Raw genomic sequence first — 15470 nt, 5'->3', positions numbered from 1 at the left:
TGGATGGGACCAGCAGAAAGCAGGGACTTGAGGGCTCAATGACAGTGAAGCAGGGCTGGCGCAGAGACCCTTGAGGTGCAGACAATTTAACAGCAAGCCAACATTTTTGGTTTATTCTATTTGGTTCCTAAGGGATTACAATCACTGCATTGCCCCACCTGACCCTGCTCTCAGGGGCTCTGCAGGGTCTGGTTATATTGCACCAGAACATACCCTGGTGCAGACACATTCAAGGATGATCCCAGGTGTCTCTGCAGGTCCTCAGGGGAAGGTGAAATCCTCCTGCTTTGGTCACCCAACATAAAGACACATTCAAAAAGCACCTCCTCCAGAGTGAATCCTCCCAGAACCCAAAAGCAGCAGCTTGTCCCCTCCTTCCATGCATTGCTGCTGCTGGAGAGCTTGAGAGCGAGCGGCGGAGCAGGCAGCAGTGTCTGGCTCCTCCATGAGCCTGGAGGTGCCAGGAAAGGACCAGTGGCAGGTTAGGGCTGCTGGGGGGACTGGCTTGGAGGCATAATGTGGGGCCTCTGGATTTTTATCTGTAGAGGAGGAACAGGCCATGCTGTCAGCATGGCATTGGCTCTGTGCTTTGTGCTGAGCTCAGACAGGGACGTGGATCCCAGTGCTGGCCAAAGCGGTGCTTCAGGATCAGGCACAGCTCCTGAGCACCTTTGAGGCACAGGGCCAGGATTCAGAGCCCAGCCCGAAGTTCCCCACCCCAACACCCCATGGAAACAGTACCCCAGGGCAGACCTGGACTGAGGGGTCAATGGCCTGGAGCTGCAGTTTCCAGTGCCTTTCCAGAGAGTGGGAGATGGTGGGCTCCGCTTGCTCTCCTGCCATCGTTAAAGCTGGAGCAGGGAAGATGAGCAGAGCTTGGGGACTGGGGTGAAGCAGAGCTTTAGCGGCGAGAGTTTTACAGGCAGGTACTCACAGGAGAAGGGCCGTGTCCTCCACAAGGTCTCCTTGGCGCTGAGAGGGGGGAACAGAATAGAGAGAACATGTCAGCAGAGGCTGGGAGAGCCCCTGCCTGATGCTGGTGTCTGGGTCAGATGGCAAAGGGGAACAGTGACTGATTGTACGGGTGAGATGGGGCTGTAAGAGGAGGAAAAGCCCCAGTTGTGCACACACAGTTTCTTGCCTTGCCACAAGTGCAAATGAAACAGAGGAACTTGCCAGAGACCCCTGGCTCCAGGGCTGGCAGGGAGCTGGGAGCAGGGACAGGACACAGCTCCAGCCAGAGACAGAGACTTGGGAGATCCCCTGAAAGTCCACCACAGGACCAAGGGCTGGGAAGGGGGGAAGGAGATTCTGGTTCTATGACCCCAGCCTTGCACTTTGCAAGGCTTCTGTTAACCCCCTGCAGAAGAGCAAGGTCTAATTCTTAAACCACTTTTTCTCACTCCAGGCCAGCTCTTTCCTGACCCATGTGCATTGCAGTGGAAATCATCTGGGTGGTATGCAAATTAAAATTAAATAGAAAGTCCATCTGTAATCAAGTATTGGGTGGGATGATGAAGAAATGCAAACACTCCCTAACATGGGAGAAAAAGGAAAGCTAACATTCAACCCACTGACGCTATTGCACTCCTGAGCAGCAGATATCTGGAAAAGGGGCTGGAAGATATTAAAATGTCACCCAATCCCTCTCCCAGGGCAGGGTCCCCCTGCTCAAACCAGAGGAGTTCTACCAGTGGTGGATCTTTCAAATGTGGATTTTGGATCAGTTTTCCTCTCTGACACCCAACCTGCCACATGCCCAGCACCTGCCCAGGTCCAGCCCAGGGCTCACCCCTGTTGCTGGCGGCGGCGCTGGCGGCAGAGGTGCAGGGCCAGGCAGGCGATGGCAAACAGCAGGCAGAGCAGAGCCAGGGCTCCCAGCAGGATGCCGAGGAAGGCAGCCAGGCTGATGGCCAGCCACTCACACTGGACACCGGCCGGGGAGTAGATGGAGAAGGGCAGGCAGCTGTGGATGGGGAGGGAGGAGCCGTGATGCCGTGGGAGAAGCAGCTGTGCAGGGTGGCCTTGTCCACCCCGGGGCTGCTGCTACCTGCATGTGGGCCCCTCGGGCAGGTGCTGGCACTGGCCACCATGCTGGCAGTAGCCCATCTTGCAAGGGGAGATGCAGATGAAGCCCACGGTCCCCACGTAGCGGAGCTGGTAGCCTTTGTAGCCGTACAGAGAGCAGGGGAAATAGTCCCTCAGCTCATCCACTGTCACTGGGGAGGGACAGTACATGGGTCCGGCCTTGCAGCAGCACCCCTGGATGCTTCCCCAAGCTTCCCCAGGCTGGATCTATGCCTGGGGTTGGGAGGCTGCCCACCCACGTCCCCCATGGCTGTGAACCGATCCCTGGGGCACACAGGGTTATGGGGACAATGGGGACAGGGGGGTGCTCCTCCCACACTCGCCAGCTCAGTGCCAGGAGCAACTCACGCTTCACCAGGTCAGTGATGTTGTCCCGGTGCAGGCGCTGGAAGAGGAGCCCCGTGCCAGCCTGCCGCCCCTGCCGCGCGTTGAAGGCACCGGTGATGGCTGAGGGCAGCTCCTCGTTCAGGAAGCGGATGACGGTGCCGCGGCTGTCATAGGCAAACTCGGACACCAGCATGAAGGTGAAGCCATCGCTGTCTGTCCTGCAGGGAAAAGAGAGGGCTGCTGGAGGAGCTGCTGCTGCCTCTCAGGGTGACTGAGACTCACTGTGCCTCAGTAGTCCCATTTGGGCAATGGTAAAGAAGCGATGAGGCAGGAATGGAAGATGCCAACTGGCTTGTGTCTCCAAGGGTTTACCAGCATCAGGGCTGGAAAAACAGACTCTGAGCTGGGGGAAAATGCCCTTTGTGCATCAAACTCTCTGGCCCACCAGTTCCTTAGAGTGGTCATGGGCTGCTGCCCATCTGACTCACATCTGGGTGATGTTGGTGTTGCTCTGGAAAGCCTTTACCTCCAGGGAGTCCAGGATGGCCGAGACCTGCAGCAGGGGGAGCAGGAAGGCATTAGGGGAAGGCAGAATGACACCAGCATGGGGAAACATTGAGGAGTGATGCAGGCATTGTGGCCAAGCCCCAAGGGTTGCTCTGGCCTTTGGTTCATTTGCTGGGGACTTGGCACAGGGCCACAGCTGCAGACATCATCATGCAATTGGTGCTTCCTCCCTCTGGGCTTGTGGATCTGCTGGACCCCCAGAGATCCCATGGGAGGGCATACAGAGGCATGGGCACCCCCAGCTGCCATGCTGCCCAGTACTGGCAGTGTGTCCCCTGCTCTGAGCCCACCCCCTCCAGTGACATACAGTGCTGTTGACTTCCTCAGCAGTGGTGTTTTGCAGTGTCTTGACCCTCATCTGGATGCTTCTCCGAGGGAGACCTGCTGAGGGAAAGCCACAGTGGTGGTTCTGGCATCCCAGGACCAGGGTGAGTGGGGCTGGGTTTCACCCCACGCTGGGCACAGGCGCCCACCTGTGCTGGGCAGAGGCTGAAAGTCCCCTCCTGCCACCAGGCAGTGCTGGTCGGTGAAAGCCGGGGGACAGGTGCAGGTGGGGGCACAGGTGATGGGGTGAAGGTGGCAGTGTCCCCCGTTACTGCAGTAGCCCTCAGGGCAGGAGTGGTAGCTGCAGGCTGAGCCACAGACTGGTCTCTCACCTGTGGGATGGAGAGCATGGTAGAGGCATGAATCTGGCTGCAGAGCAGAGTCCCAGCTCTCTGAGCCATCCTCAGCTGCTCCATAAGGCCTTTCTTCCCAGTTTTGTTTTTCTTTTATGTGTTAGGAGTTTTAGTATAAATTCAAGAAAAAGCCCCACTCCCCCTCCTTCCAGCTGGAGCCATTTGCCCTTCTTAAATCCCAGCATTAGAACAAGAGCAAAAGCCATCAACTCAGCTCCACCAAAGCAATCTGAAAACAGGGCTTGATCTAGCCCCCAACCTCCGCATGTGCATTTGAACTTTGCTGGGATGAGAATTTTTCTTTCTCAGGGAGAAAAGCTGCATGGGAAAAATTTCCCTTCCCAGTGGATTAGTGAGATCAACAGCCTGGGAACACGAGTGTGGCTGGACTCTGGTCCCTTCTGCTAATGACAGCAAGGGCTTGGGCACAGAGCTCAGCCAGCTCCCCCTCCTCTCCAGCCAGCCTGGGTCCCTCAGGAATTCTCTTCCACAGAGCCTGGGGGGGATGAGGACGAGGACTATGCCTGCCAGGGACCCCATACTCACCCTGCTCACTGGCCAGGCAGGAGCAGACGTAGCTGCCCACAGTGTTGGTGCAGGTGCTGTTCCCCGGGCACTCCGTCCCCTGCGCACACTCATCGATATCTGCCGAGGCAATGCACCATGGCACCGGGACAAACACCTTGGCTGGGGTCCCAGTGGCCATGGTGTGAGCTCTTGGCACCTGAGCAGTGCTGTCCATCCCCTGTCAGGCCAGCTGGACAGGGGCCACAGCCACGGAAAGGGTCACATCCCACACCAGGGAAGCATCCCTGGGAGCAGGGGTCCGGAGGGTCCTGGCAGAGGGGACCTGAGTAGCCGCTCTCACATCTGCAGGCTGCCAGCTGGGAAGGGGATAGTGACACTGGCTTAGGGAACATGAGGAGGATGGGTGGACAGAGAAGACAGCACATCTGGCATGGGGACAGGCACAGTGTGTCACCAGAGGAACTTTCTGGCACGCTACCTGCAGGGAAGACTCCCTGAGAGTGACAGTGTTGCCATAGTCACACTCCTGGCTCCTGCTGCATCTGCAAAGGGTGAAGCGGAGCTGGAGGAGTGCAGAGATGTTGTTGGACCCAACAGCCTCCAGGTTGATGGTGAATGGGGCTATCTCACGGGGCTTCCATATCAGGGTGCCATTCTCTGCCAGGAGGAGAGGTGGGAGTTAGAAGTGGCAGAGGCATTCCACCCCATTCTTTCCCATCCCAGCTGCTCCATCTCTCCTTCCTTACCCGATATGTTGAGCTCTGGTGAGAGATGGGGAATGAAGCGTGCACCCGCCCCCAAGGCACGGTACTGCCTTCTGACCTTCTCTGTCCTGAAGGCTGTGATTGATGCATCACCGGTGATGACGGGAGGGAAGGCATCTGAGGAAAGAGCAGCCCAGCACACATGTGGCCTTGTCACCCCTTGGCTCTGAGTCCCTCCTGGTGAGGATGGGACTCCAGGCAGATGCTGTTGCACAGCATGGTGGCATCTCTCAGGTTTGGAGAGAAGCCAGAAATACAGTTCCAGGAAATGCAGTTCCAAAACCTTGATGGCAACTGTCCTGCTGTTGGCATCTCCCAGGACTGGAGATAAGCCAGCTGGGCAGTGCAAATCCAAGACCTTGGTGACTTCTCTTCTGTCTCATATGAAGCAAGAGAGCCCAGGAAAGGAGCAGGGCACTGCCCAGTTACGTCCAAGCCATGCCCTCTCAGAGGTGAGGATGTGCTCCACTTACTGAGTGCTGTCTTCCTCTGCTGGAAGTCGGCTGCAAGGCTCTGTGTGGCCAGGCCCAGGGCCAAGTTCCCTGTGCTCAGTGAATCGTAGATGCACTCCTTGCTGCCGTGACACTGCAAGGCTGCCAGCTGGTACTGGCTTTCATTCTCCTGCCGCAGCCGAGACAAGAAGAAAGGTGTGAAGTTCAGTGCTGGTGAGTCCAGAGGCTGACTGAACAGGTGGTGCTCCCCAACAGCCCCTGCAAGAGAGCATGCCATAGGTACAGACCATTTTAAGGTTTGTTGTATTTTAGGGTTCCTTTTCACAGAGCAGTGAGGACACCAAACACCTTCCCTTGGCATTGCTTTTGATCACGCAAATATTTAAATATCTCAAGCCAACCTATGGCCAGAAGGTGCAGGAAGGAGGAGGATCATCAAGGGGGATCCTAAGCCTGGACTTACAGGTCATCCCATAGCTGTAGATCTCCTCTTCACTGCTGTTCACAGGGATGCTGGTACCGTTTGGCATCTGGAAGTCATCTGCAGGGTCATGGTCCCACACACCTGGTGGAGCATCACCAGAGTGCTGGAATCCCCCATGCCAGGGTTGACCTCCTCTCTGGTGCTAGCCAATGTTTAGTTTAAACCCAGGTGTCCTTGCCCTCACAAGCACAATTCCCCAGTTTTCCAGTCTACTTTAGAATGGGAAGAGAATTTGCACCCCAGCTCTGCAGCAGTGCCAGAAGCCCTCACCCAGGAGGCCCCTGGTGCTGTTGCGGTACCAGTCGGGCAGGCTGCAGACCACGCTGAGGATCCCAGAGGTGGCTGAGACAGAGACAGCGATGGTCCCATTGAAGACAGCCGTGACAGAGGAGGCATTGACTAGCAGGACACCAGGGCTGTAGTAGACCTCATCACCCAGGTCTGCAAGAGAAGGAGAGCACAGAGGGAGAGTTTATGCAAGGCTGGGATCTGAAATGACAACCATGGATTCCTGGATGGGAGTGCTCCCCATCCACCCCACCCAAATCAGAGACAGGTGCAGGAGAGAGACATTTAATGGATCTCAGGCTGGCTGCCCTCGCACTGGGCAGGGCTGGTCCCATGGGATGGGGACATCTCTGGTCCCCCCCACATACATTTAGCACTTAACAGCAGACCCTACTCACCTTCGGAATAGGAAAACTGGACGGTTCCATTGTTCAGGAGAACTTGGATGTCATCCTGGCTCCCCAAGGTCCACTCAACCTGAAAATCGTGGTGGATGTCAGCCCCTCTGCTTGTCCCTTCCTGCTGTCCCTCCATGCTGGGAACAATTATTAACTCTGTTCTCTTCCAGCCCAGGAAGAGAGGCTCAGCCCTGGGGTGTTGGTCACACAATACAGCAGCTTTCATGTTTGCACAGAAGAGGACAGCCAGCTGCCCGTCACCGCTGGCAAGGGGCACGCCCAGGCCACCACCACTGCTCAGCTAACCCAGCTCTGACCCTCCTCCTCATGCTATTCAATGCCTGTTCCTGGTGACACCAGGCCATTCTATTTAATGAAGCTAAATGGGTGTGGGGAGCAATTCTGCAAAGTCAGGAAGAGCAGTCGCTTGTGCTAAAATGTCAGAACAAAGAATGTGCAATGAAAAAAGTGAAGCAGACCATGTTCCTGCAGTCTCCAGCCCTTGCTGGCCTGTTTGCAGGAGGTGTTAGACCTGTGCCTGGTGACTATTAGTCCATCCCACCACTAATAGTACTTTGTTGGAGTGGAGGGAGGTGGCAGGAAAAGGAGAGGGGATGCCTCTTGTGTCCCACCCACTTGTAGGTGATGCAGAGGTGACTCCAGCTTGCTAGAGTCTCTCTCATTAAAGGCTCAGATTCATACCTAGGACACTCCTACTCACTGTTGTGGTGGTGGTGGAGATGTATTGGGCAGCGAAGGCCACAAAGTTGGTGGCCTGAGCCATGCCAGTCTGTGCTGTGCGCCCATGCAAAATGAAGCTGGTCTGGGCATCACTGGCCAGCAGCAGGACAAAGTCCCCGAGCCCATTGAAGGTGTAGGTGAGTCCATCCAGGGTGGTGATGTGAGGGTCCCCAAAGGCACCAGCTGGGGTCCAAAGGAGATGGAGATGTTTTGGGCAGAGGAAGAAGAGCAAATGCTAGTGTCATTTCAGGGAGGAGAGCAGCCCCTGAGCTACTCAGTGGTGGTTCAGCAGTCCCCACTGCATATTGCAAAGTGTGGCTAATGCTTGGGTCCATGCACAGCTCAGGGCCCTGGCACAGCAGGGGCAGAGCCTGGGGACTCACCAGGAGTGGGTGGCACATATCCTTCACAGCCAACCCTTGGTCTCTTCTCAGCAAACCTGGCACAGAACAGGGGCTTCCCCACACGCCGGCAGCACCAGTCGAATGCTTCCAGCTCCCTGTCTGCGGAGGAACGTGATGGGGTGTGCTGGGGCCTTTGTTCTGCCTGTGCTTGATGCTTGGGGTATTTTAGGGCTAGGGAATGCCAGTTCCCACTTACCAGTGGTGGTGTGGAAGGGGAGGCTCCATGTTCTCTCCTGCCAGCCTTCAAGCAAGCTCCCACCTCGGTAGAGACATCGTACCCCAGCTCCAGCTGGGCTGGGGGATGCAGTGCGCAGCATCCTCACAGAGGTGTCCGCTGGGCCTGGAATAGTGGGGGGGATCACAGCTGCCCCCAGAGCAGAGGGGGACCATCCACCCTCCCTGCAGCTGGTCCTGGGGAGCTGTCCTTGGCTCTGCTTACCTCTGCTCCAGCGGTAGCGGGGATCCAGCTCTGCCTGGGGCCGGGAGCAGGGGCATGGTGGCAGCTGGCTGTTCCAGGTGGCCGGTGCTGGCTCTGTGTCCAGCCACGCCAGGCACTGCAGCCTGTAATTCACCCGGGAGCGACTGTCCAGCCTGTAAATCCACAGCCCACGCACATCTGGGGGAGCAACCAGAGAACAACACCGCTCAGCCAGCGTCTTGCCTTGTGCTGAGGGATCCCGTGGGACAGCTGTCCCTGGCCACTGACATCACACGAGGTCTCCAGGCTCCCTCTAGAGCCAGCAGGGCTGTGGCAAGCCACAGGACATGGGACACCCACAGTCTGCTCTTGGTGGCTTGCCCAGTCTTGCCCAGTGGCTTCGCTGGCCCATCACCTCCCAGGGATGGGTGCTGGGGACATGCTCCTGGCACAGAGCACACAGCTCCTTCCACCTCCACCCACCCCAGGACCCCTTGGTGCCATACCGGAGCCGGTGCTGCTCTCCTGGTCTGGTCTGTACCTGACAGCTGGTGGCTTCTGAGTCAGCTCATTGTTTTGGGCATAGCCATTGCCACTGTGTGGAGAGAGGAGATGTGAAGTCATCCTTCCAACACAACCCTCCTCCCCTCCCCATAGAGCAGCTGGGGTGAGAATTGCTGCAGTTTGCAGGAGAAAGGGTTTAAATGGGGCAGGGTTGCTCCGGGAGTGGGAGCTGGGCTTTCCTGGGAGTAATGCCTCTGACAGTCTCAGCACAGTGCTGGAACAAATCTCTGCTGTCCCAAAACCCAGTGACAGGCATGCAGCACCTGGAGAAGCCGATCAGCACGTTGGCTGCAGCCAGCTTGGTGTAGTCCCAGCGCATTCCACCGTCCTGGTAGAGCAGCAGGGCGAAGGAGCGGTTCCCATCGGTGGTGAGCACAGCCTGGTAGGTGCTCGTCTGGAGAAACCCAAGGAACACCCTTAGCACTCCCAAAGCCTCCCCTGCTCTCCCTGCAGCGCAGACTGAGGCAGCAAGACTTGAAACAGCCATCAGCAGTACTCTCTGTCACCTGGGTCCTGTCCTGCTCACCTGACTGTCATCCCTCCGGGATGGGTATGCTGGAGCTTTCTCCCACGTCACCTTCAAGGTCCATTTTGCTACATAGGGGATTTTCAGGTATTTCTCAATCTTTGATTCCACATCTTGGACAACAGAGTCTTGGGTAGAGCTGAGTGTAGAGTACTCCTGCCAGGTGGCAAGAGAGAGAATTAAATGAGTGAGCTGGGAACTGGATTCTCCCAGGAGACCACATCTGGTGGCCCTCACCTGGTACCAGGTGGTGCCAACACCCTTGGAAAAGTCTGCATCATCCCAAAAGGCAGCCACCATTGGCAAGCTCTCCCGGCCGGTGAAGCCCCGGGGAGGGGGGTTGGGGTTGGATGGGACGTAGTTGTCCGTGGGTGGAAAAATTATCTGTCCATTATCTGTAAACTAACCAAAAGAACTTGTTACTTCTTGACTGGGATAGCTTTTAGCCTCCATGGGTGAGCAGAAACCAACCATTTTAAATGCAGAAAAAAAAAGATATCTAGATGAAATTTGGTTTCTGCTCCATTTCCATGTTTGTTGTTTTTTACCAAAAAGGCAGCCCATCCATTATGTGCTCACCAAGGGGGGCACTCACATAAAGAGCATCATGCAGAGACTTCCCAAAGGGGAATCCAATTTCTGGCTTGAACAGGGGTGAGTTAAAATCCACCGTCCTCTGGATGTATTCTTGGTCCCCTCCTTCCACGCCAAAGGGATAGAGTGAGGTTGCTGGCTCTGTCATGGGCAGGAGATCAATGAAAAAGATGTAAAATATTAATGTCTGATTAATCCATCCTGCAGCCAGGACAAACCCACCTGCTTGCTGTCAGGATGCTGTATCTGTGCTCTGATGAATTGTAACCGTTTCCAACCCACTTTTGGGATGCTCTCAAATGTCCTATTTTCCCTTTTCCCATGAATCTAGCAGCCCAGTGTGCAATGCAGATGAGATACCCTGGACCAGGCTGTACCCTCATCCATCACAATGCTTGACTGGCTGAAAACCCCCTTCCTACTCTTGTCTTTGGGAAAATTTACTTACTGATAAGCTCATGGGTGGGTTTGGGTTCAGGTGCAGGAGTTCTGTGCCCAGTGGTGGTGTGAGCAGATGTGCTCAGTTCGGTGGATGGTCCTCTCTGTGTCCCAAAGGCATGAGACAGGGTGGTGGCAGGGCTGTTAGTGGCTGCTGGTCTCACTGGTGCCATGGTGCCTGGGGCTGGGAGACTTCCCACCCCCTTGGCTGGGCTCACTGGGGCTGTGGATGCAATAGCCGTGGTGCCTCCTGCAGTGATGGCAGTGGTGCTGCCTGCAGTGGTGGCAGCAGTGGCAGTGGTGGCAGCAGTGGCAGTGGTTCTGCCTGCAGTAGTGGCAGTAGTGGCAGAGGGGTTCCCTGCAGTGGTGGCAGTGGTGCTGCCTACAGTGGTTGCAGTGGTGGCACCGATGTTCCCTGCAGTGGTTGCAGTGGTGCTGCCTGCAGTGGTGGCAGTGGTGGCACCGATGTTCCCTGCAGTGGTTGCAGTGGTGCTGCCTGCAGTGGTGGCAGTGGTGGCACCGATGTTCCCTGAAGTGGTGGCAGTGGTGTTCCCTGCAGTAATGGCCATGGTGCTGCCTGCAGTAGTGGCAGTGGTGGCAGCAGTGGCAGTGGTGTTCCCTGCAGTGGTGGCAGTGGTGTTCCCTGCGGTGGTGGCAGTGGTGGCAGTGATGTTCCCCGCAGCGGTGTCAGCAGTGGTAGCAGTGTTCCCTGCAGCAGTGGCAGTGGTGCTCCCTGCAGTGGTGGCTGTGGTGCTGCCTGCAGTGATGGCTGTTTTCTCCTTCCAGACAGGTGCCCCTGGAGATGTCTGGAAGGCAGGAGGTGACGTGCTTGCTGCTTGTCCCATGTCGTGGTAGCTGGTGGATGTAGAAGTGGTGCCTGTTGCTGACTCGGTGCGAGTCTGTCCAGCTGCTGTCACCCCAGTTGCACCAACACCAAGCAGGGACAAGGGGGCTGTTGTTGTCTCCTCTGTTGGGCTGTGCAGGCTGGGGAGGGGAGAACCTGACACTGCAACAGCAGTGCTGGGACCAAGGATGCCCCAGGATCCATGGGTTGTCTCCACCAAGGGGGTACGTGCTGCTGGGGATGGGACACGCTGCCCACCTCCGCTTGTCTCGCTGTGTGTTACAGCAGGGGATGGGGCACTGCTGGTGCTGCTGGCCCGTGCAGTGGCAGGTGGCATGGCTGTGGTGACCTTAGTCACAAAGGTCTCCCAGCCTGTTGAGGTGGTTGGCAGGTTAGCGTTGCTGGGGAATGCTGTGGATGCTGTGGCAGCCAGGCTTGTGCCAGCGGCGTTGGAGTTGGGGACGTGGGTGCTGCTGGTGCTGGCTGAGGGTGCTGCACCCTCAGTGCTGCTCTCAGAGCGGCTGGTCTCCACATGGGCAGTGGTACCTGTGGCACCTGCCCAGGATGCAGCTGTGGCCTCCTGCACATTTGTGTGGCCAACAGCCAGCGAGGTGATCCCAGCTGTGGGCTTGTCCTCAGTGGCAGGTGGCTCTGGTGATGGCCTGGCAGTGACAGTCACGTGGCTGGGAGCTGGCCCCACTGCACTGGCACCTGGGTTCTCCTCTGTGCTCACCTCCAGGAACCCCATCCCCATTGCTCGCCCTGTGGTGCTGCCATCGGGCTGGGGGTCACCTGAAGCCCCCACTGCTTGCAGTGAGGCAGCCAGGGACAGTGGGGACATGACTGCTGCCATCTCTTGAGGGATGCTGGATGGGGACACCTCCAGAGCCATCCCTACATTGGCTCTGCCTTCCAGAAGAGAGGGGACGTCTGCTTGTGATGCCATGGGGACAGTGACTGCTCTGGGTCCCCCTGGGGTGTCTGATACAGCTCTGCCAGTGGCTGGTGCAGTGCTGGGTGATGGCATCTCTGTCCCTGGAGCTTCCACGACTTGGGGCCCAGCCCAGAGCACTGAGGTTAGTGCAGATCTGGGTGTGACACCAGGTCCTGGGGCTGTTGAGCCTGCTGTGGGACCTGGCTGGCTGTGGCTGAGGTGTGCATCAGGCACAGGCACGGTGGCTTCGGTGTCCCGCGGCGTTGTGGTGGCACTGCCACTGGCCAGTAATGCTGATTCCAGCCCTGCTTCACTAATTGGAGTGCTGCTAACAAAGGAGGATGGATGGGCAGCTGGCACAGTCCCAAACGCAGCAATGGAAGGTGGTGGTGCAGCAGCAGCAGCTCGAGGGGCCCTGTCTGGCTTGGCTCCACTGGTGCCTGTGAGGGACAAAGGCGTGGCCATACTGGGAGTGACTGGAGGAGATCTGCCTGCAGCTGCCTCTGCTGTGGTGGTTCCAAGGCCTTTTGAGAGGGACTGAGGGAGCAGAGAGCCCATAGAATAAGGAAAGGGCCTTGGAGGGGGACCATTAGGGTCATTGAGAGCTGCATGGGGGGACAGACTCATGCTGAGCCCTCCTGGTGTGTCCTTGGTCTCCAGGATGGCAGTGCCTGCTGTGGCTTTGGTACTGGCCTCTTTCCTGATGGATACCAGCTCAGCACTGGTGCTTCCCAGAGGTGGGATGTGTTCTCCAGCTACGATATCCATCACTGTAGCCAGTGTGCCTGCAGCTTGTGTGGTGGCCTGGGGCTGGGTGACAGCGTTGTCTCCAGGCAGCCCATGTCCAGCAGTGCCCGAGGCCACGCTGTGGCTGAGGGGAAGCATCTCCCCTGTGCCCAGCACAGCATCATCAGGAAGCTGGGGCAAAAGGGCTAGAGGCAGCTGAGTGGGAGGCCCAGGAGGGTGCTGTGAGGCATTGTGGTCAGCACTGGGCAAGGTACATGTCCCTGGCTCTGTAGCCTTGCTGGTGTCAATGGTGGCAGAAGAAAAGGTGACCTTTGCCAAGGATGCACTCGGGGGGTCTGCAGGCGGTGGGGCTGCCATGCTGGCTCCCTCTGCAGCTGTGCTGGGGGGACTGGCTGCGGCTGCTGCCATCTTCATGGGGCTGGCCCTGTCCTGAGAGAGGCTGGCAGCTGTGGCCAAAGGTGAGGTGGCCTCATCCAGCTCCAGTATGACCTCCTGGGACAGGAGCATGGCAGTACTGTGTGGCTCAGCAGAGCTCCTGCTTGTGCTGGGGGTTGACGTTGCTCTGCTGTGCTCATCCTGGAGGAGCAATGGCCCCGTGGTCCACGCTGTCACTGGCATCTGCTCCACGGTGACAGCACTCAGGGCAAGACCCACTGTGTGCCTTGTTGGCTTGAAGGACAGAGACTGCATGTGCCCAGTGGTGGTGGGAGCTGGAGGGACGATGATTGGGTGGCCGGCAGCACCTGGAGAGGAGACCCCAGCCCCTGACCCTGCCTGGGGGCTGCCTTGCATTGCTGGAGCCCCAGGGAGAGCTACCGGGCTGGGAGGCCCCTCCTGCTCACCACTGCTTTCAGCTGGGACCAGCCCTCTCGTTGTTGCCTGTGGCACCAGGATGCCTGTGGAGCGAGACAAGGCAGCTCCAGCTGGATCAACCCCACCGCGGCCCCAGCAGGCAGGAACCTGCCCGCGGCCAGCAGCCTGCCGGCCTTACCTGAGCTCTGGCTGCCCGCGGGGGCGGTGGTCGGGCCGGAGGGAGAGGGGAGCTCCTGGCACATGCCCAGGTCTGAAGGCAGCTCGGCGCTGCTGCTGTCGGCTCCATGGGAGATGCTGCCCGACTCGGATGGGTCCAGCGTGGGGACAAGGGGCTGCCCCTTCACCTCCCCGGCTTGTGCAGAAGGTGGGTGAGGGAGGATGAGTAAAAAACCAGCCCAGAGTCGCCATCGCCCCCACCCCTCCTCCCTTCTGCAGGAGGACCAACATGAAGAGCAGGACAGGCACCTTCCCGCAGGGTGAGTCTCTCCATTTGATCCACAATTCCCGCCACCTTCCCCTGCTGTAACTGGGGACCATGACAAAGCTCTGGCGCCCGCAGACAGCGACCAAACCCCGGCCGAGCACTCGGGCTCAATCTCGCAGCTTTGCAGCAGCCGGAGGGTTGTTTGCAGCCCATCACCCACATGGTATGAGCCACCTGGTCAGCCCGCTAGCGGTGCGAGGGGACCCTGGCACTTACCTGGCAGCACCCAGAACCCCCACAGCACCCAGCTCCAGAGCGGCCACGGGCCCCGGCACCCCATAGCGCTTCTTCGGCGTCAGGGAGGAAGGAGACAGGGCTGCCGCTCTCACTCTCTCAAGGGAGAGCGCAACGGGTGGCTCCACCGGTGAGCACTCCCCCAGGTAGGGGGGGGACAGGGACACCACGTGCCCTGCCTGGGGCACTGACGTCTCTGTGTCCTCGCAGCCTCCGCTGAGGTGGCAGCGTCCCAATTCTGGGGACCCACTGATGCTGGGGGCCACACCCATTTTGCCACGGGAAGCTTTAAGGTCCTTCCCAGGCTGACCCCACTGTTGACAGCCCACGGCTGGGGTCCCCAACCCCTGGAGAGCAATCAGGGGGTTCAAAGTCACTTGGCCTAAAGGCACCAGGATGGCAGGTGGGGACAGGGGTCCCAAACATCTCTGGGACGGGTGGGTCAGTCCTGGGCTCTGCACCCCCATCCACCCTCTTGGTTGTTGTCAGGTCCCTCCACACTTGGCTGCATGGCCAATAACCCCTGGCAGGGGTTGGCTCGTCACCAAGGAGGAAGAAGGAAGGAGCAGGCTACCGCTGGTGCCTTGGGGTCCCGCATATTGACCCTGCCCTGTCCCCCCTTCGGCACTGCCGGTCCCAGGCGTTATCTGCACATCGCGGCAAACGCCCACACAAACCCGGATGGAGTGGGAGAGCTGTTCCCGCATAGGTGGCGGGGCCGGGCATTGCCCTGGGTTGCAGGTCACCTTCCACCAGAGACAAGAGGCTGGATGAACCCAACTGCATGAACGGACCCAGTGAGGCCACTGCAGCAAATGCGTTTGCTTCTTCATAGGGTCTCACCCAGCTCCAGGGTCACTTAAGGAGAGGGAAGTAAGTCAGTGATGGTGTTGTGCCTTCCCCGCTTCACTGACAGCCCTGCCATGGTGGCTACACCTCACATAGGAAAACAAAGTCCCAAGCAGCAATGCGTGACCGTGCTCACAGCAGCACCAGCTCCCTGCTCCCATGCTCAGGGAGGGCCAGGGGACCGGAGCTGAGGGAGCTGTGGATGGGGTGCACAGGATGTAGCCAGGGATGGATCCATGGTCATGCCAAAGCAGCCCTTCCTCACTGCGTATGGCACGGTCTCTCCCCTGAAGCCATCAGCTCTGGA

The 15470-nt window shown here is 58.2% G+C and overlaps 1 protein-coding gene across 2 annotated transcripts; it reads right to left on the bottom strand.

Moving 5' to 3' along the window:
• Nucleotides 1-85: 85 nt before the first annotated feature.
• On the bottom strand, nt 86-13711 carry MUC4 (mucin 4, cell surface associated). 2 transcript variants are annotated; one of them, XM_058843622.1, is made up of 27 exons: nt 10269-13711; nt 9822-9961; nt 9464-9628; nt 9227-9382; nt 8964-9094; nt 8643-8731; nt 8158-8334; nt 7915-8058; nt 7698-7817; nt 7295-7497; nt 6574-6652; nt 6158-6328; nt 5867-5968; nt 5425-5661; nt 4934-5068; nt 4666-4844; nt 4384-4543; nt 4206-4304; nt 3456-3638; nt 3290-3363; nt 2904-2968; nt 2437-2633; nt 2051-2219; nt 1793-1966; nt 935-972; nt 754-851; nt 86-539 (listed from the first exon to the last, which is right to left on the bottom strand). In XM_058843622.1, the coding sequence occupies exons 1-27, from the start codon at nt 13573-13575 to the stop codon at nt 483-485; spliced, it is 6849 nt and encodes a 2282-aa protein (XP_058699605.1). In that variant the 5' UTR covers nt 13576-13711; the 3' UTR covers nt 86-482. The 2 variants fall into 2 exon arrangements, with proteins under 2 accessions (XP_058699605.1, XP_058699606.1); XM_058843623.1 differs by having other exon boundaries at nt 3290-3366; nt 10269-10554.
• Nucleotides 13712-15470: the final 1759 nt, after the last annotated feature.

Source organism: Poecile atricapillus, chromosome 8 (genome assembly GCF_030490865.1).
Source record: "Poecile atricapillus isolate bPoeAtr1 chromosome 8, bPoeAtr1.hap1, whole genome shotgun sequence".
NCBI classification, from domain to species: domain Eukaryota; kingdom Metazoa; phylum Chordata; class Aves; order Passeriformes; family Paridae; genus Poecile; species Poecile atricapillus.
Note: the sequence above shows the minus strand (reverse complement) of the source record. Positions and strands in the feature narration are given on the sequence as shown.